This window comes from Eurytemora carolleeae, unplaced genomic scaffold (genome assembly GCF_000591075.1).
Source record: "Eurytemora carolleeae unplaced genomic scaffold, Eaff_2.0 scaffold118, whole genome shotgun sequence".
Taxonomy (NCBI): Eukaryota; Metazoa; Arthropoda; class Copepoda; order Calanoida; family Temoridae; genus Eurytemora; species Eurytemora carolleeae.
The window spans coordinates 408,258-433,048 of record NW_019396343.1 but is presented as its reverse complement, the minus strand read 5'-3'; the positions used below and the strand labels follow the sequence as shown (position 1 = coordinate 433,048).

The window sequence follows — 24,791 nt, the reverse complement described above, 5'->3', positions numbered from 1 at the left end:
TTGAAAGAGAAGCTGTTCAACGAGACATACGTAGTTCAACTACTTATACTTATGCCCCCAATTTTTTTTTTAAATTATCATTTAAAAAAAATTTGCCCCCAATAAAAGACTTTGCCCCCATTTCTTTCAAATTTGTCAATCCCAAATGGGATTGAAAAAGGAACTATATTGACCCCTGAGTTGAACTACTTATACTTATTTAGAAAATCCGACCTCATGGTTTATATCTTTGGAGAACCCTGTATGCACGAATTAATATGTAAGTTTAAAAACGACCTTGAATGATTTAACATAAATAGTTCCAGCAGTCAACGTGTATATTAACCCCAAAAAAGTAAAAACTACAAAAATGAGTAATGATTACACTAATGCGAGGTTAAACTTGGATTAGCCCTGAAAAGTAATAATCGGTGTGACACATTGTCAAAGATGTGAAATCCTAAATAACCCCGAGCCCTCAGGGGCTTTCAATTCTCCTGATGTTTACACCCTTCTATGATCTGCTTTAGTGTCTAACTGTTTGTGTAACTAAATATTCCGTGTATGAGCGGTAAAGATTGAATTTTGTTTAAAGCATCCCACAAGCTTATTCTTCAGTTCTCAACGGTGCACAGACAGAACCAGACAGTACCATAGGTCACATCATTCATTAGTATCCACCCTATACACCTTATTATACGTTTCTTCTTTTTCTGTCTTTTTTGTATTTTCGTGGTTTTTCATCTGCCCTTATCCATTTTACAAAGAATTTTTACTTAATTTTTTGTTCATGGTCTATCGCGTCAATAAGCAACCCCCCGTCTCAATACACATTTCATTTCTATGGTTTTCATAGAGACCCACCCACCCTAAACATCTTTAATAACATTTTCACTTTTTTCTCATATTTTTGTTTCTCCCCCCCCCTCCCATATTTTGTCTTTAATCTGATTAAATCTACTTTACACAGAATTTTCCCTTTAATACTTTTTCATTATATCTTCTCACTTTTGTGTGGTCTCATAAGCACAAAGTAGACTCAACCGTCTTATTTTAATTTAAACTGATTTTTAATTTAAAGATTCGTTATGATTCTTTACTTAGTAATCACGAACCACATACCGACTTTAAACCACTTTAAATACATTTTTTGCTTATTTCCTTTTAAGTGCAAAATAAATAAGATGTTTGAATATATTGCGAAACTAAATACTTTTCGCACCAAATACCAATGAAAACCCAAATATTTATCAATTGGTTGCAATCCGAAATGTCTTTCTCTATCTAAAAGTTTTTAAAAATGTTGAATTTTATTGATGGATTACAAATATTTATGTTCAGGTTAATGGATTAAATATATTCATGTTCAGGTTAATGGATTAAATATATTTATGTTCAGGTTAATGGATTAAATATATTTATGTTCAGGTTAATGGATTAAAAATATCTATGTTCAAGTTAATGTATTAAATATATTTATATTCAGGTTAATGGATTAAAGTGTCTTGGTTCTATTGTTAGACTGCAAGCGTTCAGAGGTAAAGAAAAAATCCAAGAAAAAATTTGTTCAATCCCCTCTATATATACTTTGCTTGTCTGTCTGTCTATTTGTGTCTTTGTGACCGATAAAGCGTTTAAAAATCCACGAAAAAAAACGATAACAGAGCAACAATTAAAAGTTAAAAATTAACACACAGCGCCCATTGAAGCCTAGTGATACTTTAATCCCCCCATATTTTAGAATAACCATTATTATCACTTGTAAGTTTCAAGTTAATCTTAGAATACTTGGATCATAAAAGTATCTTAGAATCATAAAACGCTGCTTTCAGAAATATTTATTAACTTTGATGATTTTGAAAAGACTGGTTAAAAGACGATAGAATAAATGTCAGAGTAATATCTTAAATATACAGGGTGGCCCACATCATATTAGATCGTATATAGCTCTAAATTGAAATTTAAGGGACTAAAAAATATATTTAAAAAGAATGAATTATTTTTTAAATGCATATGGCTGAAATAGATAAATTTTCTTGCAGAAAATACCAGGTTTCTTGAGTATTATGTGAATATTTTGGCGTTAAAGCTTTGAGATAATCTACTATGATTTGGCTGATTTGCCTCACATTTTGATTGGGTAACTCGTTAGAAATACGGGAATGTTCTTAGCTCGGTTTGAGAGTTCTAAGTTGAGTTGATTGACTTTTAAAGACGAAGTTCTGTTTCCGAGCAGAACTGGGTTCCCAAGATAGTTGCAAATACAGTAATAAAATAATAGAAATAAATAGTTACAAATAAACAGATAAAAGATCATCGCCGTGTATTTGTACTTAATTTTGTTGGGACAATACTAGAATATAATATCTGCTCTCAATTATAGATAAAAATTCAAAAGTTATCGGTTAAATAACAAAAAAATTGAATATTTTAGCCTATTGGCCAGCTTTAGCTAATCGATATATAAATTTGTCATATCTGTCTGTTTGTTTGTATCCAATAAACGTCAAAACGGCTGAACCGATCGGGCCGAAATTTTTCTGTGGGATCTCGCGTGACCCCAGGGAAGGTTTATGAATGATAAAAATTAAAAAAAATTTGTTTTTAAAAGTTTTTTATTTTTGAAAAAAAGTTTTAAAAACTTCAAATATTGGGATCAATTACCGTGGAATATCATGGAATCAGGGCGTACCGTTGGTTTGAACCTTGTACCGCGATAAAATATATTTTTATAATTTTTGTGTGGAAAAAATTCCATATACACTCTATAAGAGATAATACTTTTGCTTGCCACCAAAATATGTCTAGATTCAGATTACTACTTTATATAAGATTTAAGCATACTTTGAAATCATTTTACATGTTCCTTTGTAGAGATATCATTGTTTTTAAACCACAATGTAGACAATATGCAATACGCATAGATTTACGATAGTATTAACCTTTCATTTGGGTATACAGACTCAGTACGCATTCTGCATAATAAACTGATACAGACAGACGGATTGCCACATAATAAGTCTATGCCTAAAACCTTTTTAACAACTTTATTTGTAGAAAATTATTATTTGCAATATATCTTTAGTAGTAATTTATGCATATGGTTTAATTGAGTTTAGTAGAACTAAATGAAAGGGAAGCATGGAAGGGAGTTTTGAATATTGAAGGGTGGGGATGAGTATGGAAGGGTAGGAATGAGTATGGAAGGAAGAATGGGGATGAATATTGAAGGGTGGGGATGAGTATGGAAGAATGGGAATAAGTATGAAAGGGTTGGGATGAGTATGGAAGGGTGGGGATAAGTATGGAAGGGTTGGGATGAGTATGGAAGAATGGGGATAATATGAGAATGGAAGGATTAGAATAAGTTTAAATGATTGACTGTTATTATTTGAAAGGATAATATTACATTTCCTATTAAGCGACTAAATCCCCCCTCCAAATAAGGAAAAAGGAAGCGAAGGAGGAATGGAATGGTATGGAATGGTATGGTATGGAATGGTATGTTATGGTAATGTATTGTATTGGTAGGGTCAAACACTCACGGCTTATGTATTTTAAATGGCAGGTTGACCTTTTGCTAGACAAATGTAAAAAGTGTTGTTTTTATGTAGATTTTTGACACAAGTGTTCAAAATTCATGTAATTGCAGTTCTTCACAACAATACCCTTTAAATATATGCCTGAGAAAAAGTGGAGTACATATCCGTGTCTTCCATCTAAGAATTGAAAATCTTAATTGCTGGTTCTTTATAAAGTGACCGGTGGATTTAGGCGGCAGAAAAAATGACGGAAATTGACAGAATTAATCTCTTTCGAAAATTCAAAAAAAGACATTTTAAATGGCATGGTTGTGGTTGGGGTAGGTACTATGTAACTTTTAAAAATGGAAGGTTATTTGAAATTATGTTAGGGCCCCTGAAACAAGTGAATAAGTTTTACAAAAATAAAAAATCTCAAGAAAAAAAGGCGAAATGACATATTTCAAAAATCCCAGGCAAGTCGCAGAAATTCAACCTTTACGGTTCAGCCGTTACAACAAACAAACATGATTGAATATAAACCTTAATTTACGGTTCAGCCGTTACAAAAAACAAACATGATTGAATATAAACCTTAATTTACGGTTCAGCCGTCACAACAAACAAACATGATTGAATGTAAAACTTAATTTACGGTTCAGCCGTTACAACAAACAAACATGATTGAATATAAACCTTAATTTACGGTTCAGCCGTTAGAACAAACAAACATGATTGAATATAAACGTTAATTGCCTTAACTACTTGATTCCAACTTGCATAATGCATATAACTCACTATAGTTTCATTAGAGGTAAATATTTTCATTTAATGATAGCGTAGATTGACGGATTCATAACTCTGATTGGATAATGAGATAGATAGAAAGATAGATGTTACCGCCATAGTATTTCTATTGGTTCAGAATAGACAACAAACATATAACTGAACCCTGATTGGATTAGGCGCTAATGGACTCGGCATACAGGAAGTAAACTGTTGTGTAGTTTCAGTGTTTCAGAGGATGTGAATTGTGAATTGAGCTAATTAGCAATATTGAAGATGAATGACTTTTTAATGCACTTTAACATTAAGTTCGGTGGATCAATGAAATGAATTCTTAGAAAATAGATGATTGCATTCTGCATATTTTTCTAGTAAACGCTTCCTTCCATCTTTTAATTAAAGGGACTGTTCTTGTTTAATTAACTTAAAATAGACAATTGCGGTTTCTGTAAAATTGTGACTTTAAGTTTTAATCAGGAGGAACAACAGTGTAAAATAAAGAGGATCTCTTCCTCGTTGTTAGTCAGATAAAGGATTTAATATGAACCGTGCATAAAGTTGTAAAATTGATTAAGGGATGGGGGTGGTCGGGTCACTTTACAAAAGAACTGTTTAAGTTTTTTTAATTCTTCCAGAAATCTGTATATCAGGTGGCTGGTTTAGGTTGGACCTTTAAGAGTTTTTGTCTTGCAGTTAAGAGAGCTAGAGAAGTAATGTATATTAAGTGTTAAGAACTAGCTGGATAAGTTTGAACCATGTAAAAACTGTTAAGTTGTTCAGAACTTAGAATTTAGATAAAAAGGAATTAACACTGAAGTTAGGATTATTTGCACTGTTGACAGATCAACATGGATTTGTTCTAAATCTGAACCCTCATAAAAAAAACTGGTTTTATCTAAGTAACTAAATATTGCAAATCAACAACTTGTCAACACTGAGTTGTGAAAAAAGAGTAGTGCATTAGAAGTTGCTTAATTAACCGTACCTAGTCCAACAACAATTAGCTATTATTTGCGGTCACATGACCCAGAAACAACACCTAAGATCTGTTAAAATGTTAATCAATGCAAATCAATCTCTTGTCCGTATGTGCAGAAATATACAGTGCTATACAGGGTGGGTGTCCCAAGTTAAACATGAAGTATTTTCAATACTTAATAGATTGCCAAGAATTTATTAAAATGGGTTTGTAGGTGCCAGAGCCCAGAGGCTAATCCAAAATGTGTCTCTCCAAAAAGCATCTTTAAAATCAACAAAAATATTATGTGTTGGGGTAATTTTGATGTTATTTAATAAATTCAAATCTGAACCAATTTTTTCTCCGTTAATTTGTAACCACCAAAATTGGCAGACACCATTTTCAAAATCCCAAAACTAGGATTTTTCGATAGTAACTGATTAAAGTGGATTCATAAGAATTGTTTTTTGTATGCGGTTCAAGTAAATGTAAGCATTAAAATTGAATCAAGATCTCGTGTTGCAAATATACATTTCATTTCAGTTTAGTTTACAAGTTTATTTTAGGTAATAAGGACTTAAACTTTGAATGCTTTGTCCTAGTCTTTCAGTGGGTTGTAAACAACTTTAAATATACAATTCAATTTGGTATTTTATTCTTTAGATTAAAGCGTACGTGCAATTACTGAGGAAGTTCAGTTATTTTAAACACTTTTTTATTTTTTTACTTTTAACATTAAAGAAAACAATTCAAAACCAAAACAATATTTGAAATGCAAATATAATTTATCCGTGTAAATTCGACCAATGCGCTTTTATTTGTAAAAATAAAGACTTGTCTACGTTACTAGTAAAATATTTCTTATTTAATCTTTTGTTTATAAGTTCACAATCGCAAATTTTGTCTCTCGAGCATGAGTTTGGTTTATTGTTTAAAGGTTCCGAATATTTCTTAATTTATAATTATGGTTTGTACAGGATCCAGAATATACTGGTAAGATCATGAATGAAACTTCAATAGAGTCTCAGTTTGTATTGTTTGTTTAAAATCTCCAGCAACGGAAAATGATGCAGTATGTTTTGTTTCAAGATATATCATAAAAAGGAACTGAGTTTTTAACTCTGATTTTCTAATCCCTTTAACTTTGCAACCCGATGTCGTAAACCTTTTATATTTCAAACTATCAATTCTGCTAATCAAATAGTCTAAGTTTGAAATATACAAAGGTTTACGACATTAGGTCGCAAAGCCATTGGCTCGGCGTGCACAGGGAGAAAAAAATTCTTTTTACTTATTTATTCTGGGCCCCCTGTATTTATTGATTTGTTAGGTAGATATTTTTGTAATGTCGGACACCTTGTAGATATTAATGTGTTGTTGTACATCCTGTTGGTATTTTTGTAATATGGGACACCCTGTAGGTATTTTTGTAATATGGGACATCCTGCAGGTATTTTTGTAATATGGGACATCCTGTAGAGTTTAGATGTTGATGTGTTGTGGGACACCCTGTAGGTATTTTTGTAATATGGGACATCCTGCAGGTATTTTTGTAATATGGGACATCCTGTAGAGTTTAGATGTTGATGTGTTGTGGGACACCCTGTAGGTATTTTTGTAATATGGGACATCCTGTGTAGATATTGTTATGTTGTGGGACACCCTGTAGAGTGTAGATATTGATGTAATGTGAGACAACCGGTAGGTTTTTTTTTGTAATATGGGACACCCTGTAGAGTGTAGGTATTGATGTGTTGTGGGACACCCTGTAAAAATATTGATGTCATACATGTGTGAGACACCCTGTAGATATTAAAGTTTCGTAAGTTCTTGTTAAATGTAACGGTACTTGTCTTATACCCACTATTCTGCTGCACCTTTCATTTTTATCTATCTATCTATCTATCTATCTATCTATTTGTTTATCTATCTATCTATCTATTTATCTATCTACGGCTCCTTCTGTAGCTTTAAGCGCCGGCGCTAAGCAGATGTTTGACTCGGACACGCCAAATCAACCATATCTGCATTTCTGTTTTTGAATTCATTTTTGTAGATTAGGAATGTCAGCACCTTCTGTTTGGAGATTGAGAATATCAGCACCTTCTGTTTGGAGATTAGGAATGTCAGCACCTTCTGTTTGGATATTAGGAATGGCAGCACCTTCTGTTTGGAGATTAGGAATGTCAGCACCTTCTGTTAGGAGATTAAGAATGTCAGCATCTTCTGTTTGGAGATTAAGAATGTCAGCACCTTCTGTTTGGAGATTAAGAATGTCAGCACCTTCTGTTTGGAGATTAGGAATGTCAGCACCTTCTGTTAGGAGATTAAGAATGTCAGCATCTTCTGTTTGGAGATTAAGAATGTCAGCACCTTCTGTTTGGAGATTAAGAATGTCAGCACCTTCTGTTTGAAGATTAAGAATGTCAGCATCTTTTTTTTGGAGATTAAGAATGTCAGCATCTTCTGTTTGGAGATGAAGAATGTCAGCTTCTTTTTTTTGAGATTAAGAAAGTCAGCATCTTCTGTTTGGAGATTAAGAATATCAGCATCATTTGTTTGGAGATTTAGAGAGTCCGCATCTTCTGTTTGGAGATTAAGAATGTCAGCATCTTTTGTTGGGAGATTAAGAATGTATATCTATCTATCTATCTATCTATCTATCTATGCATGCTGCGTATAACCAGACACAAGGTTGGCATATGAAGGAAGGGTGTGGTTGTCAATGTCTAGATGTTGTTAATCATATTCATAAATATATAAACTAGATTATTAAGATAAAAATACTACTGTGTGGCACTAATAAAACTGTTAAATAGGAAGACTAATGTTAGACTTAAGTTATGATTGTAAATCCTCCAATAAACATGAAACACAGCAGTTATGCAGCTAGGACTGTTTTTAAAAACGATCATTTCGTTTTTGAAAAAAACTATCGTTTTTAAAAACGAACCACTCGTTTTGAACTTTCAAAAACCAAACAATGCTCGTTTTTTTAAAAAGAAATTTAATCTAAAAATTTCGCTAATGAATCTAAGTTTTATGACAGGTAATTTCAAATAACTTAAATGTTTTCTGACCTCGGGTTTTCCGACCAAAAAATGTATTTTCTCTGTAAAAGCGCACAATCAGTCTTTTTTTATTATTTCAATTTGACACACCCTTATGCATATTTAATATTTATACCAGGTTTTCAGTTAAAGATAAAATAACGATAAATAAAGATAAAAGAAAAATAATACATGTTGTCGCTGTTGACATTTAAAATAAACACCTTTAGACACACATTTATGGTAACCACCACCTACTCAATTATTATACATAAAAAATACCTCTCCTTTCTTTTCCTTCTTTCTCCAACCTTCTCCTTCATTCTCCTTCCTTCATCTTCCTTCTCAATTCTTCTCTTTCCTACTCATTCCTTCTCCTTCCTACTCATTCATTCTTCACTTTCCTGCTCCAACCTTCTCCTTCCTTCTCTTTCCTTCTCCATCCTTCACATTCCTTCTCCTTCCTTCTCCTTTCTCTACCCTTCTCTTTTCTTCTCCGTCCATTTTTATTCTGCTACAATATTTTCATATGAATAGTTCCTTCTCCATTATTCTTCATTATTCATCTTTCTGTTTCATCCCTTTCATTCCTTCCTAGTTCTCCTTCTTCATTTTCTCTTCATTCTTCGTAACCTTTCCTTCTCCATCCTTCTCCTTCTACCCACATTCTTCATACTCATTCCTTCTCAATCCCTCCTACTTATTCCTTCTCCACCCTTCTCCTTCCTTCTTCATCCTTCTTTATTCTGCTTCTCCATTATCCTTCTTTTCACTTCATCCTCATCTTTCGTTCCTTCCTAATTCTCCTTTTTCGTTTTCCTCCATTAATCTCCTTTGTTACTTTTCATTCTAGTTCATTTTCCATTCACCTCCTTCGTACCTATCCTTCTAGACCCTTTTCCATTAATCTCCTTCGTTTCCTTTCATTCTAGTTCATTTTCCATCCATCTCCTTCGTACCTATCCTAGTCCCTTTTCCATTCGTCTCCTTCGTTACCTTTCAGTCTAGTTCATTCTCCATCCATCTCCTTCGTATCTATCCTTCTAGTCGTTTTCCTCCATTAATCTCCTTCGTAACCTTTCATTCTAGTTCATTCGCCATTAATCTCCTTCGTATCCATCCTTCTAGTCGCTTTTCCATTAATATCCTTCGTTACCTCTCCTTCTAGTACGTTCTCCATTCATCTCCTTCGTACCTATCCCTCTAGTCCCTTTTCCATTCATTTCCTTCGAAACCTTTCATTCTAGTTTATTCTCCATTTTTTCTCTATCGTACCTATCCTAGTCCCTTTTCCATTCATCTCCTTCGTTACCTTTCATTCTAGCACATTCTCCATTCATCTCCTTCGTACCTATTCTTCTAGTCCCTTTTCCATTAATCTCCTTAATTAGCTATCCTTCTAGGCCCTTTTCCATTAATCTCCTTCGTTACCTATTCTTCTAGTCCATTTTCCATTCATCTCCTTCATTGGCTATCCTTCTAGTCCCTTTTACATTAATTTCCTTCGTTACCTTTTCTTCTAGTCCCTATTCCATTCATTTCCTTCATTAGCTATCCTTCTAGTCCCTATTCCATTAATTTCCTTCGTTACCTACTCTTCTAGTCCCTATTCCATTCATTTCCTTCATTAGCTATCCTTATAGTCCCTTTTCCATTAATTTCCTTCGTTACCTATTCTTCTAGTCCCTTTCCCATTCATCTCATTCATTAGCTATCCTTCTAGTCCCTTTTCCATTAATTTCCTTCGTTACCTACCCTTCTAGTCCCTTTTCCATTAATTTCCTTCGTTACCTATTCTTCTAGTCTCTTTTCCATTCATCTCCTTCATTAGCTATCCTTCTAGTCTCTTTTCCATTCATCTCCTTCATTAGCTATCCTTCTAGTCCCTTTTCCATTAATCTTCTTCGTTACCTATCCTTCTCCTTCTTTATCTTTTAAACTTCTTTCTTGTCAATTTTTCTTCAATATTCTCCTTCGTTACCTATCCTTCTCCTTCTTTATCTTTTAAACTTCTTTCTTTTCAATTTTTCTTTAATATTCTCCTTCGTTACCTCTCCTTCTCCTTCTTTATCCTTCCTTTATCTCCTTCTTTCTTGTCAATTTTTCTTTAATATTCTCCTTCGTTACCTCTCCTTCTCCTTCTTTATCCTTCCTTTATCTCCTTCTTTCTTGTCAATTTTTCTTTAATATTCTCCTTCGTTACCTCTCCTTCTCCTTCTTTATCTTTTATACTTTCTCCCCCCCCCCATTTCACTTTTCTTATTATTCTTCCAACATTCGCATTTTTTATGCTTTAGCCTTATTGGCCTTCCAATTTTCTTTTATTCCCTTTCATCTCTTTTATATAGATTATACCGAAGTTGCTGAGAAAGAGTGTAAAAAGAGGAATTGAAAAATCATCAAGATGGTTGTCAATATCTTCTCACAATTAAAGAAACTCTGGCCACAGGTAAAATTTAACACCTTTTGACATTTAAAGTTTTTTGAATGCCTTTAAGGATTACAATCTACAATCTACAGTCTACAGTCTACAGTCTACAGTCTACAGTCTACAGTATACCGTCTACTGTCTACTGTCTACAGTCTACAGTCTACAGTCTACAGTCTACAGTCTACAGTCTACAGTCTACAGTCTACAGTCTACAGTCTACAGTCTACAGTCTACAGTCTACAGTCTACAGTCTACAGTTTACAGACTACAGTCTACAGTCTACAGTCTACAGACTACTATATAAAAGCAAAAGTCTTCGATCTACATAAAGTCTGCACTCTACAGTTTTTTTGTGGTTATAACGACCTGATAAATATTTAGTCACACTTTAGTCTTGAACAAAACTACTAGATTTAAAATGTAACGTGACACAGTTTAAAAAGAAATACAATTTGTAAATAATGTACAAAATTACATTCGGAACTGTACTGCAGGTCTGCCGTTTATATATGAAAATTGCACATTTAATTCCGTATGTTTGTAAAACCAAGATTTTAGGGTTCTAATGTCCAAAAACGATGATATTTTTGCAGTTTTTACCACGGATATTATATTACCGATGCAACTGCCGTGTAGAAAGAAAGCAGTCTTGTAAACATGCTTAAAGTCAGGTTTTAAACTTTTTATAAATAAACCATTTTATGCAAATATATCCCATTTGTTTACCAGTTTAAGGTTAAAATACAAGGAAAAGTGAAAGAACCATGAATTTTGTTAATTTTCTATAAAAATTTTGACAAATTAAATTTAGATTTTGGCCACTTTGATCAGCTCCATGGCATACCTTACTGTTGGTATACTGAGGTAATCTATATAATTAAACAAGACATTCGGATATATATATGTTGCGTATAGCCGGCAAAACGGCTGGACCGATTGGGCTGAAATTTTTGTGGACACTCAAAGGAGGCCAGGAGGTGTTATAGGCAAAAAAAATTCAAAATTTTTTTATTTATTTTTGACAAATTTTTTTAATAGTTTTTTTCCCATGGGCAACGCCGGGCCCTTCAGCTAGTTAGAAATAAATTTGATAAAAATATTATTGTCCCAATAAACATGCAAAGGAATTGAGTCTTTGTAACAAACTCTGATTTTCTAATGCCTAATTTTTTCCACCTGATGGAGTAAACCTTTGATATTTCAAACTTAGATTCTTTCATCTAGCAGAATTCATAGATTGAAATATCTAAGGTCTACGGCATTGGGTTGCAAAGATATAGAGATTAGAAAATCATAGTTTGTGACAAAGACTCAATTCCTTTGGTAACATTTAGCACATTATTTTTATACCAAATTAAATTAGATTACAGAACTCTATCAGAACTCTAATTTGCTACTCCTTAAAGTTTTGCAACCTGATGTCGAAACCCTTTGGTATTCCAAACTATGAATTTGTTACATTAAATTAGAGAATTAGAAGATTCTTTTTACTTGCAAACCCTGGAAATTTGCTTGAATTATTTGAAATGTTTACTTTACAGGGCTTGGGCAGCAACTTCTGTTCCTTCTCTCAACAAAAAAGGTAGATTTCTCTAAACTTTAAATTGGAAAAAAATTCGATAACAAAGTTTTTGATTTTAATTTCTCTAAAAATATTTATGGATAAATCAATTTCAGAGTTGAGAGGGGAAGCGAATATTTGGGCTCTAGAGTCTTCACCACAGGAACCTGAAATTATTTCCTGGATAGGTAGGTCCAGGGTCTAAGGTTCAGGGTCCAGGGTCTAAGGTTCAGGGTCCAGGGTACAGGGTGCAGGGTACAGGGTACAGGGTACTGGGTACAGGGTACAGGGTACAGGGTACAGGGTACAGGGTACAGGGTACAGGGTACAGGGTACAGGGTACAGGGTACNACAGGGTACAGGGTACTGGGTACAGGGTACAGGGTACAGGGTACTGGGTACAGGGTACTGGGTACAGGGTACTGGGTATTGGGTAATTTTTAACATATATAATAATTCTAAAGTAATATATTCCAGTATCAACTCTACCTCTGGGAGCCATCTGTGGAAGTTTGTTATCTTCCTTTCCTTTAAACTACCTAGGCAGGCGTATTACACTGCTTCTAGCAGGTATATACTTTACCCAATAAAAGTTTACCCCCAATTTCCACTAAAAGTTTACCCTATAACTTCCAATAAAATTTTACCCTATAATTTCCACTGGAGGTTTACCCTATGATTTCCAAAAAAAAGTTTATCCCCAATTTCCACTAAAAGTTTACCCTATAATTTCCAAAAAAAAGTTTATCCCCAATTTCCTCTAAAAGTTTACCCTATAATTTCCACAAGAAAGTTTACCCTATAATTTCCACAAAAAAGTTTACCCTATAATTTCCACTATAAGTTTACCCTTTAATTTTTTAACTAAACGTTCACCAACTATGAAGGTTTACTCGATAATTTCCTCTGAACGTTTACCGGATGATTTCCTCCAAACGTTGCTCTACTAAACTAAACTAAACGGTTACCCCCCCCCCCCCATTAAACATTTTTCCGGCTCCGAACGTTTAAACGTTTTCCTATCCCCAAAGGTGTTCTTATCACAAAATATTTTCTACAGATTTTTTATCAAAGCCTCTGCAATCAGATCAGTCCTGTCTTAGTTTTAGGCCTTTATATATTAACATAATTCGTATGTTAATAATGATGAAAATGAAAAATGTTTATTATTATCATTATTATTTTTACTAGAATTATTTGATATAATTCTTATGTTTGTTGTCCTATATATAATATCCTTACATAAAATTTACTTTCACTTTCACTTTTCAGAAGTGTTTATTTTCAGCTCATAAAAAATATCCTAGATGAATCGCAAATTATTATTTTGAAATTATGTTTAGGTGTATTGTATATTGCTGCAAACTTGCTGATTGGACTGGCTCAGCTGAATGGAAATATACCGATGATTCTCATTGGACGAATTCTAGGGGGCATTGGAGTAGGTAGGAATAGAGGGGACATTTAGGGTTAATCCAATCATAGTTTTAGGGTTAAACCAATATGTCATAGCTTTAGGGTTACACCAATATGTCATAGTTTTAGGGTTAAACCATATATCATAGTTTTAGGGTTAAACCAATATATCTGGTTTTAGGGTTAATCCAATATATCATAGTTTTAGGGTTAAACCTATATCATAATTATAGGGTTAAACCAATATTTCATATTTTTAGGGTTTTTAAGTTTTAATCTCTGTTTGGATGTTTGTTTGTTTGTTTGTCCGATCAAAACTCAGGAATCCCTGGACCGATTTGCCTCAAATTATGGTTGAGTTACTCGGGAGATCCACGGGAATGTTCAAAGCTTGGTTTTAAGATTCTAATATGAGTGGGTCGACTTTAATAGCAAAAATTTAGTTTCGCTGTAAAATCTTTTAAGTGCGGGTAAACGGCGGGAGTAACTATGAGTAACCTGAGCAGGTTCCCAAGCCATTGTAGTTTTAAGACTAAAGCTGAATTATTTTCTTAATTTTAAAGGTTAAATGAATGTAAATGTAATTTTTTAGAAATATCTTTAATCAATGTGAATTTGCAGGAGGATGTTGTATGACAAAAAGTTCAGAAAAAGGGGAAATTTCGTAAAATTTTAAAAAGTAATTTCCAAAATAGTTTTTAAAATTTAGGAATAACAATGCCGTCGACTGTTATCTATATATCTGAGATCACTCATCCTTCACTTCGTGGAAGAATGGGATGTATTCCTTCTCTCCTGTTAGCTCTAGGTAGGTTTACATCTAAATATATACTTTGCTTGCCTGTTTGTGTCCAATACACGTCGAAATGGCTAAACCAATCAGGCCCAAATTTTGGGTGGGACCTCACATGAACAAGGAAGGTTTATGAATAATAAAAATTTCAAAAATTCATTAAATGTGAAAATCCACGATTTCTTTTTAAAAACCGCAAACTTTTTTTTGTTTTTGTTTCACAGTGTATATAAAGGAGAAAATGTTCATAATTGTAATATTGTGATATTCTAGGAGTCCTACTTGGATATGCTGTAGGAGCTGCTACTCCTTGGCATCATCTTGCTCTCATCAGTCTTGCTCCCCCAGCCATTCTTATCCTTGGTCAGCTTTTTTGCTGATTTAGCATTTATTTTCCTTTAAGGCATAAAAAGTAACAAAATTCTCGCCAAATACTCAAATTTTCTAGTCTTCATAATTTTGCAACCTGATGTTGATGTATTTAATTTCAAAACTTGTTAGTTGATAAAAAGTCGAAGTTTAAAATATTTAAGGTTTTCACCATCTGGTTGCAAAGATATGTAATAAAGGATATAGAGCAAACAAATTTTGAATGTTTAAAAGAAAAATATTTGAGAAGTGGATTGGTCCAATTTTGTTTTCCTTTCTTGTGGAATGATTATTTGTTGTTCGACAAAAATTCAATTACCCGGCCTCTCTCTTTTAAATCCAAAAATAGTTTTTTTAAAATAAGACTTTGTGACAATATTATTTCAATAATTATCCTGAATTTTCTGCTCTTCAGGGATGTTTTTCCTCCCTGAGACTCCTGTTTGGTTGAAGAGGAACGGTAAGACGGAGTTGGCGGAGAAAGCTTCACTCTGGTTCAATCTAGAACCCCAACCTCCCAGGTATAGGAGTAATATCTATCTACATCCTCTAATTCTCTCCATGGTTCTAAAATTAGATGATATATATATATTCTAGGTTTATGAGTAGAGATGTTCTACATCCTCTAATTCTCTCCATGGTTCTAATATTACATAATATATGTATATATTCTAGGTTTATGAGTAGAGGTGTCCTACATCCTCTAATTCTCTCCATGGTTCTAATGTTCCTGCAGAGTTGGTCTGGAATGAATGTTTTGGTGTTTAAGGTAGGATTCACATTAATAGATGTTTGCATGAGGAAGCGAGAAAGTAATACAATTATCTATTCTGAACAGGGGCGTACGAGGGCTTTTTTTTAGGGGGGGGGGGCAAAAGAAAGTTTTGGGTCCACCCCTTCGGCAACATTGTGCCCCCCCCTTAATAACCCCTTTTTTGAAAAATATTGATACATTTTTTAAATTTGTTTGGCCCCCATCTTTATAACTTTATGACTTTATAAAAATTTATCACTTAACTCCATCATAGCTAACTAAATCAATAATCACAGCATCATTAAAAATTAAATTTTTACTAATAAACGAAATTTCTTCTGAAATTTTTTAGATAGAATTTACTCAATATCTATATATTCCCCAACTCTTTTAAGCTACAATTTTCTGGGATTTGCTTGCACAAACATTTCAATGATTTTTTTTTCAGTAGAGAGCTCAGACAGCCTTATAGGGTGTAAAGCTATAAGTGCAAGATCGTTAAGTCTGCTCTCCGTCATAGTACATCTTGTGTAATGAAGTATTCTCTTTAGAAGGCTAAAACTTTTCTCTCCTTGTATTAACAGTGAATTTAGACAAATCCTTAGTCTTTGTCATTGTCAGGTGTTACTTTCTAAACGTAGTTTCCTTTTAATTTTGTATTTTCCAGGGGGGCAGGGCCCCGCCTGGAACTCCCAGGGGGGGCAAGAGGACTACTGCCCCCCCTAGGTACGCCACTTTGCCTGGCCTGAGGAAGGGAAATGCAAGCAGATGTAATATTAAAAGAGCCTCCCCCATGGGTGCCCCCCTCAGCCTCTCGGGGGGGAACGCGTAGAGGGGCGGGGGGGGGGCGTCCCCCCCCCTCGTACGCCACTGATTCTGAAAGGGACTGTAGACGTAATTTCAAATGACCGTCGTGTGTTTTAGACCTTTGTCAGATCAAGGATTGCGTTGATTTTTATAACAGTAAAGGAATTTAGTCTTTGCCACAAACTATGACTTTCTTGTCCCTATATCTTAAGAATTTAAAAGTCGTAGATCTTATCTATTTCAAACTACAAATTCTGTCAGATCAAATAATTTAATTTTGAAATATCAAAGGTTTACTACATCAGGTTGCAAAGATATAGGGATTAGAACATTTTAGTTTGTGGCAAAGACACAATTCCTTTAGTAGATACAAGGAAACCGCGTGAGTAACCTCGAGTCTCTCGGTTCTCATTCGTCAGCTGCCAAAATAACGATATATTTGGCATCATTGCTCAGACATTGGTTTAAAGAATACCGCTGGTCACTGGAACGGCAATTGCGTCTAGAGGCCCTTTAAAGGGAGTGCACGGCAATGTATGGTGGTTGAACTGAACATGCAGTATTGTAAACAAAAATGTTAGGATTCATTTGAAGGATATAAAACGTTTCCTCGACGTATAATTACTGAGTTTAAGTGCAAAGTCGACATTCAAAATCATGAATTTCAGAATCTGTTTTTTTTAATTATTAAATAACAATGACAAATATTTAGTAAAACTTATTAGATGTTTAGACGCATATATCTCAAAAGAAATTTGCCAATGAATCAATGTTAGAATCAATTTTTTCTTATCTTCTATGAATTTGTTCGCAAATTTCTTTAAATGTCGTCTTTTCAATAAAAATTTCAGAAAATCTGTAGAAAATCTTTGTGAAAAATGAAAGATTATAGAAACTAATAATTAAATAAGATTACTTACTTTTGATGATAAGAGTTAATTTTTATTTTCTCATCCTGTTCCTAAACAACTAATTAGGTTACTGTAGAATTTTTATTTATATTTTTGTCGTCATTATTTAATGATTAAAAAAAATTATTCTGAAAACGTACCCACCTAAATTTATGATTTTGAACGTCGAGTTTGCGCTCAAACTCAGTAAATATACGTCGTAGAAACGTTTTATAACTCTCAAATGAATACTAAAAAATGTTTCCTCAATACTACATATTCAATTCGACCAACATACATTGCCGGTCACTCCCTTTAGCAGAGTAAAAAATGTTCGTTTTATAATGAACGAATAATTTTATTCTACTGAATAATCTAGATTGATTTTAGACTGTAGAGATATTCACTGCTGTTGGAAGCTCTATTGATGATTATGTAGCAACAGCTGTTGTTGGAATTGTACAACTTATTGCTACAGCAGGTAAACTACTGTACAGCTTATAAATGTGTAATGTTATGTATATATCTTTCATTTAGAAGTTCATTTAGACCCAATGTTAGATGTTGATATTCAAGCCCTAGTTGTTTTATTCATATTTTGTTTAGTTGAGTTTATCCTACAAATTTCACACTGCCCTGTAATGTTTTTTCTTCTTATAATTTAAACAATTTCGTAAACATCATTTACAATTTTTCAAAGGAATCATTCATCTGAAATTTAAAGTTAAAAAAGTATCCACAGGCAACACCGGGCATTTCATCTAGTTCGTTATTTTTTGCAATGGTGGCTTGTTATTTTGTTATATTATGGCCTTAAGAAGGTTTGCAATGATGGGTTGTTATTTTGGTATATTATGGTCCTAAGAAGGTTTGCAATGGTGGCTTGTTATTTTCTTATATTATGGCCCTAAGAAGGTTTGCAATGGCGGCATGTTATTTTGTTATATTATGGCCCTAAGAAGGTTTGCAATGGTGGGTTGTTATTTTGTTATATTATGGCCCTAAGAAGGTTTGCAATGGTGGCTTGTTATTTTCTTATATTATGGACCTAAGAAGGTTTGCAATGGCGGCATGTTATTTTGTTATATTATGGCCCTAAGAAGGTTTGCAATGGTGGGTTGTTATTTTGTTATAAATTGATTATAAATCTACATTCGTAGTCAGCCTTAGAATTAAAATTCATCATCGGCTTGTAGACGGGTGAATACTATACATATACATCCTAGCTCTATTTTGAATTAAGAAACTAGTAAGTTTAGGATCAAAAGACTCTGGCAGAGAAACTTTAGGATAGTCACTAACACTCTATTTCAAAAGTACCTAAAATGATCATCCTAGGTTGAGGCAGTATTAGTAAGGGAATAGGATTATTTAAGATTTAAAACACTATTAACAATGTGGACATAAAAATAAATTGAAAACTAAATTATAAAAATTATAGAACCAAAAAAATCCAAAATGAGCTTTTTAAATAATATGTTTGCATCCTGCAGGGCCGCCACCGTCAGAGCAACACACCCAAATATCTAGAGTGAATAAATTGTTTTAGATTTTGAGTCCATTCAATTCAAGAAATTTTTAAAATAATTTCATTAAAATACCCCTAAACAAAGGGAGCACTGGCTCCACTAGTACCATTTGCCCGGAGTGTAAATCTCAGAGCAAATGTTTCGTGGGTCCAGTGCTCCCTTGAGCACTGGACCCACGAATAAAACTTGCATTAAAATAATAATATCACTCAGGAAAAACCCCGGTCCAGGATGCCCCGCTCCAACAGCCACAGACAAGCAGTTCACAAAATGACTCATTTAAATAATATATTATTCATATTTTAAAAACAGATATACCAATTGCCTAATTAACTGGTGTTTAAAATAAGACTAGGCCGAAACGAAAAACATTAAAAATAAAGAAAAATACACAAAAATGAAGAAAAATACACTAAAATTGGACCGAATTTAAATATGTATTGAAAAATTTTAAATCCTATTCTACCTATAATCAAAAGTTTAGTTTTTTTCTCATCTTCCGAACAGTAAAGATGTATTGCTCGAGTTTTTTCCCGGGTACATCCATTGGTAGATAGTAGTCCTCAAGGTTTATTTGAGATTTTTTAACAAGAAGGTTTGCAATGGTGGCTTGTTATTTTTTCATATTATGGCCCTCAGAAGGTTTGCAATGGTGGCTTGTTATTTTGTTATATTATGGCCCTAAGAAGGTTTTCTATTTTATAGGATCGGTTGTTCTAGCAGACAAAGCAGGAAGACGTGTCTTGCTCATGATTTCAAGGTAACATTTAAAAGAAAAAAAGAGGCTGCACTCCATGCAATTTAGAAGTGTGGAACAAGGTTAAATATATAGGGAATTACTGAACGGCTAGTGACCTAGTAATTCCTCCTGTCTAGAGGGAGAAAGTAAAAATTTGTTACATTTAAATAATTTTAAATTTTCCCGTAATAATAGTTCATCAAAAAAAACATGCAAGATTTCAATGATAAATTTTATGTAGATTTAGATATATTTTTATGATTACAGTGTGGTATTACAAATTTACAAAAGATGTTCTAAATAGCTCAACTAAGAAAGTGTTGTGCAATAATAGAGTGAAAATTCAATATATTTTCTTTTGAATACAGTCACCAATTTAGTGATTTTAGGTAACTATATTTTTTTATGATACTAAAGATTGAAGATAAAATTTAAGATAGAATTAAAGATACAATTGATGAAAGATTTGAAGAATAAAATCATAAATAAAATTAAGGAAAGGAGTAAAAATATAATTATAAATAAAATTAAAAATAGGATAAAAAATAAAATTTAAGAAAGAATTGAAAATAGAATTAAAGATAGTGTGACCATCTTAAAAATTACGTTTTTAAATGAAAATAATTTGTTTACCAAGCTTGGTTATGACAGCATCCATTGGAGTTCTGGGACTTTGCTTCTATCTTAAAGGTAAAAATAAGATAATTTTTTCAAATTTTTGTTTGTCAGAAACAAAATCAAACGTGAATATGCAAAATCTAAAGTTTTTTTTGTTGTTTCAAAATTTATATCGAAAAGCTCTAAAATTCATATTTTTATGGAAATTATCTATTGCTGCAGGATTGTTAAACATCTATATTAAAAATTCCAACAATCTGATCGGTTTAAGTCTAAAAGTCGTGTTATTAATTAATTATTAATTAATTAATTAATTAATTAATTAATTAATTTTAAGTTTATTAATATTTAACAGAAATAATGAATATAATTGATATTGTGTTATAAAGAAAATGGGGAAAATAGACTCATTAATTAAACTGCGGAAAAGGAAGACGGCAATTAAGTAATCTTATCTATATCTACATATCGTTTTACCAGGAGCTAGGAAATCAACTTATTTATTGAAATGGGTCAGTGGACAGTGCATAATTACTGTATTTCTTGAGTCCAAAATTGTTTGTCCAATTGCATAATTTTCTGGGTCACACTGTATTGAATTCAATTTATTTAGGAGACGAAATACTGATGCCAGAACACATTGGCTGGTTACCTCTTGTCTGCATTATCATTGCCTTTATTGGTAAACAACAACTTAATTTCTAAATTTAAAAAGATATTTTGGAAAAAAGGCTAATTATTTTCAGGTTACTCGGTTGGATTTGGACCAATTCCGTTTCTGATCCTAGGAGAACTATTCCCAGCCAGGTTAATAAGTTCAAGTTCACAATGGATCTCTATAAACCTTTATCATGGAAGATATTGTCGATTTTTTAGCTTAAAAACTGGTTAATTCGGATTATATTTTATCCTTGTTTCTGCAAGAGAAATGTGATGTCACTTGTGTAGAGAATCCACAATTCAAATTAGTAAGAATGAGTGAGATATCGTCTTTTTTCTATTTTAAAAAGGGTTACATTGTACAAATTCACTTCATTGCTTCTCCTTCAAAAATCTACAAAGAAAATCAAATTATAAATAAAGAATGTCTAGCTGCAACGACAAGGATATATCTTGGTTACCGCTGTGAAGCAGTCATGCCACCGAATAGAAGAAGGGAAACTTACGTCTACTGCAGTTCCATAAAGAAACCGTTTCTTAATTTACAGCAAAACAGAAATTTCTGTAATTTCCAGTTTGAATTTCATGCATTAATTTTTACCTGTAGATACCGAAATATCCTTGGTTCCATCTCCTCTGTGACCAACCTGACAACTCTCTTCTTCCTTCTCAGATTCTTCACAGATATGACGAGAGCAATGACATTCCATGGAGTATTCTGGTAACAATCCACTTCAAAAAATACTTTATTATTAATCAATGAGAAAATAGGACAAATAATTTTTAGAATTCAATATCATTGAGACAATTGATAGACATTTAGCACAAAATTGCGGAATAAGCAATAAGATTATTAGTTAATTAGAACAAAGACGACCCGACTGAAATAAAATGGCCGCTATGGAACCAATCAACGTGTTTTCAGGTTGTACACTGCCATCAACCTGGCAGGATTCTTCTTTGTATTCTTCTTCCTACCCGAGACTAAAGGAAGAAACCTGGCAGAGATAGAAGATCATTTCAGCGGAAGGAAGAAGATGCCCTTTAAATAGAAGCTGGAACCAAATCATCAGATTATCTTCTCTTTTATTAATTAAAGAACTTCAGATTCATAATTAAACAAAAACAAAAAAAAAGCTGAAAAATATCGAACAAATTTACAAGAACTTCCACCTGTCTTTAAAAAAAAATATCTACGATTTTCTTCTTTAGATAATCCAAAAAAAATAATAATAATCCATTGAAAAATTTAAAATGAACAATTTATGGATAATACTCTAAACCATCAAATGTTAAAAATCTTTTATACCATTTAAAAAATAACTTTATTTATGTATAATTTATTTATTTAGTTTAATAAATAGTAAATATTAAAAAAAATAAGTTTTTGAACAGATTTAGCATGCAGGATCACATTTATCCACAAATATCGATAAGAATTTTGCCAATTACTTCTTGAAACCGAAACTAAAATCAAGCGCTGTAGTTCTAAAATAAACATGGTTAGGGCTACAAAAAAAGAGACATTAAGATAAATCAAAGCCATAGAATTTTACCTCTTTAAACTTGACCCAGTCTTAAGAATTTGTACAAGTTTTTATTGCAGTCAGGACCTAAAATGTTTGATACAAATGACTCTTTCAAGTGAAGTTTTTATTACAAACTATAATCATACATCGACATAAGACTAAAACAAGATTTAGTTTTTATTTTCATTTTCATTTCTAATAGAAAGTATTTATTTTTATTTCTTCAATTTAAAAGAGCTTGTTTTAACAATTACTTCTTATATAATTTAAAAATTAAAGGCTATATGGATTGAAGATCAAGTAAAAAGCAAAAATGATTCGGTCATATTTCAATTCCATTATTTTTGAGACATAAACATATCTCTCTAACTCTAAGTCTTTCTTTATTTATTAAAGATTCTGAGGATGTGCATGATAAATTGTAATCACTTAGCTGGTAGCATACACTATTAGGAAGATCATGTATGTCGTCTTCCAAAATACCGCTTTTATTTTTGCGTGGTTCCATAAATTAAGACTCAAATCTAAATAGCTGATTAGAGAATTTGAAAGTGAATTTAAAGATTAATTCTAATCCACGCTTCTTGCATTCATCTAGATTTTAAAATACAATTACACTTACTTTAGAGAGTTTGTAAACAAATCCCGAAACTACTCATTCACTTACAGTATTTATTTTGAACCTGGATTTTTAGACGGGATATAAAATCTCCTTATATTTGTTCTAAACCTGGATTTTTGGAAGGGAACTCAACTCTCCTAGTATTTGTTCTAAACCTGGATTGTTGGAAAGGAACTAGACTCTCCTAGTATTTGTTCCAAACCTGGATTGTTGGAAAGGATCTAAACTCTCTTTGTATTTGTTCTAAACCTGGATTGTTGGAAGGGAACTCAATTCTCCTTATATGTGTTCTAAACCTGGATTGTTGGAAGGGAACTAAACTCTCCTTGTATTTGTTCTAAACCTGGATTGTTGGAAGGGATCTAAACTCTCCTTGTATTTGTTCTAAACCTGGATTGTTGGAAGGGATCTAAACTCTCCTTATATTTGTTCTAAACCTGGATTGTTAGAAGGGATCTAAACTCTCCTTTTATTTCTTCTAAACCTGAATTGTTGGAAGGGATCTAAACTCTCCTTGTATTTATTCTAAACCTGGATTGTTGGAAGGGAACTAAACTCTCCTTGTATTTGTTCTAAACCTGGATTGTTGGAAAGGATCTAAACTCTCCTTGTATTAGTTCTAAACCTGGATTGTTGGAAGGGATCTAAACTCTCCTTGTATTTGTTCTAAACCTGGATTGTTTATATATCAATGAATGTCTTCTATATACTGGTTATATTGGCCTGAAATATGATGATATTGAAAATTTACAAAATGGCATTTCTAACAGTGTAGCTTCGTGAGTTGGCAGTATGTATATCAGTGTATATTATATCTTAATATGGATAAATTATGTACGGTACACTGACTCTAGTGATTCCCAGCTGTACCAGTGTACAAATGTACTGGAAATAATATTATAATCATGTTAGATCTAATATATATAATCCAAAAATCCAATATATTACGAATATCAAAATAAATGATTTTTAAACAAAGTCTTATTATTATTTTTAGAGGATCGAAATATTCTCCCTCAAAACACGTTAAAAAAATATCAATTCCTTTAGTATGCAGTAATATCAGTTATAAGTTGTATTTATGAAGTTTGTTTGACCATACGTATTACGCAATCTCATGTTTAAAATATATTTGTATTTCTAAATTCAAACTCCTAAAAAAACACTTTTGTATTCATACATTTTGGTTTTTAAAAATGGGTTTTTAAGTGAATGTTGCATAAAAGTTAAATTGTTATTACTTGAAAATAAACTAAAACTGCACAGGTTTGAATATGAAAATCTTCTAAAACTTGCTGAATTCAGATTTTTATGTAATTTTAACTCCGCAAACTATAAAGATATAACGAAAACGAAAATGCTTGGAAGTGTCGCGTTATAGGCCGGATTGTCAGCAGGAAATGAAAGGTTCTTGCTCCTACCAGGACGATTCGATCGTTTTCACAAATAAGAAACGTATCAATTTCTGTTGGTTTGTAATAAAATGCGTGACGTCTGAACCAATTCTGGCCACAGTTAATTGTAAAACCTCATGCAAACCCAGGCTTTTCGATCGTAAAAAGATTGTAATTTTTAATTAAATTTCAAAAATATTCTGATAAATACATAAACATTTGGTTGTATTGTATACTTACTGTTCTCTAATAAAGAACGAAAAATTTGTTGTGAGTAAAGCAAAATATTTAACATCTTTACTAGAAATCAGGGTAAAACTATGGGACACTTTTTTGATGAAAAAGCTGAAATCCACCTTGCACCAGTTCTAAGGTTTTCAAAAAG

General features: G+C 32.6%; 2 protein-coding genes across 2 annotated transcripts; both read left to right on the top strand.

Moving 5' to 3' along the window:
* The first annotated feature begins 598 nt into the window (after positions 1–598).
* On the top strand, positions 599–15,461 carry LOC111701343 (facilitated trehalose transporter Tret1). The gene is made up of 11 exons (XM_023472592.1): positions 599–636; positions 1,466–1,517; positions 10,643–10,743; positions 11,537–11,589; positions 12,267–12,307; positions 12,403–12,474; positions 12,764–12,856; positions 13,630–13,731; positions 14,412–14,510; positions 14,769–14,858; positions 15,280–15,461. The coding sequence occupies exons 3-11, from the start codon at positions 10,699–10,701 to the stop codon at positions 15,459–15,461; spliced, it is 777 nt and encodes a 258-aa protein (XP_023328360.1). The 5' UTR covers positions 599–636; positions 1,466–1,517; positions 10,643–10,698.
* Positions 15,462–15,508: 47 nt separating this feature from the next.
* LOC111701342 (facilitated trehalose transporter Tret1-2 homolog) lies at positions 15,509–22,175 on the top strand. The gene is made up of 8 exons (XM_023472591.1): positions 15,509–15,633; positions 17,706–17,796; positions 19,550–19,604; positions 20,221–20,273; positions 20,815–20,883; positions 20,948–21,008; positions 21,469–21,582; positions 21,787–22,175. The coding sequence occupies exons 1-8, from the start codon at positions 15,544–15,546 to the stop codon at positions 21,911–21,913; spliced, it is 660 nt and encodes a 219-aa protein (XP_023328359.1). The 5' UTR covers positions 15,509–15,543; the 3' UTR covers positions 21,914–22,175.
* The last annotated feature ends 2,616 nt before the right edge of the window (positions 22,176–24,791 follow it).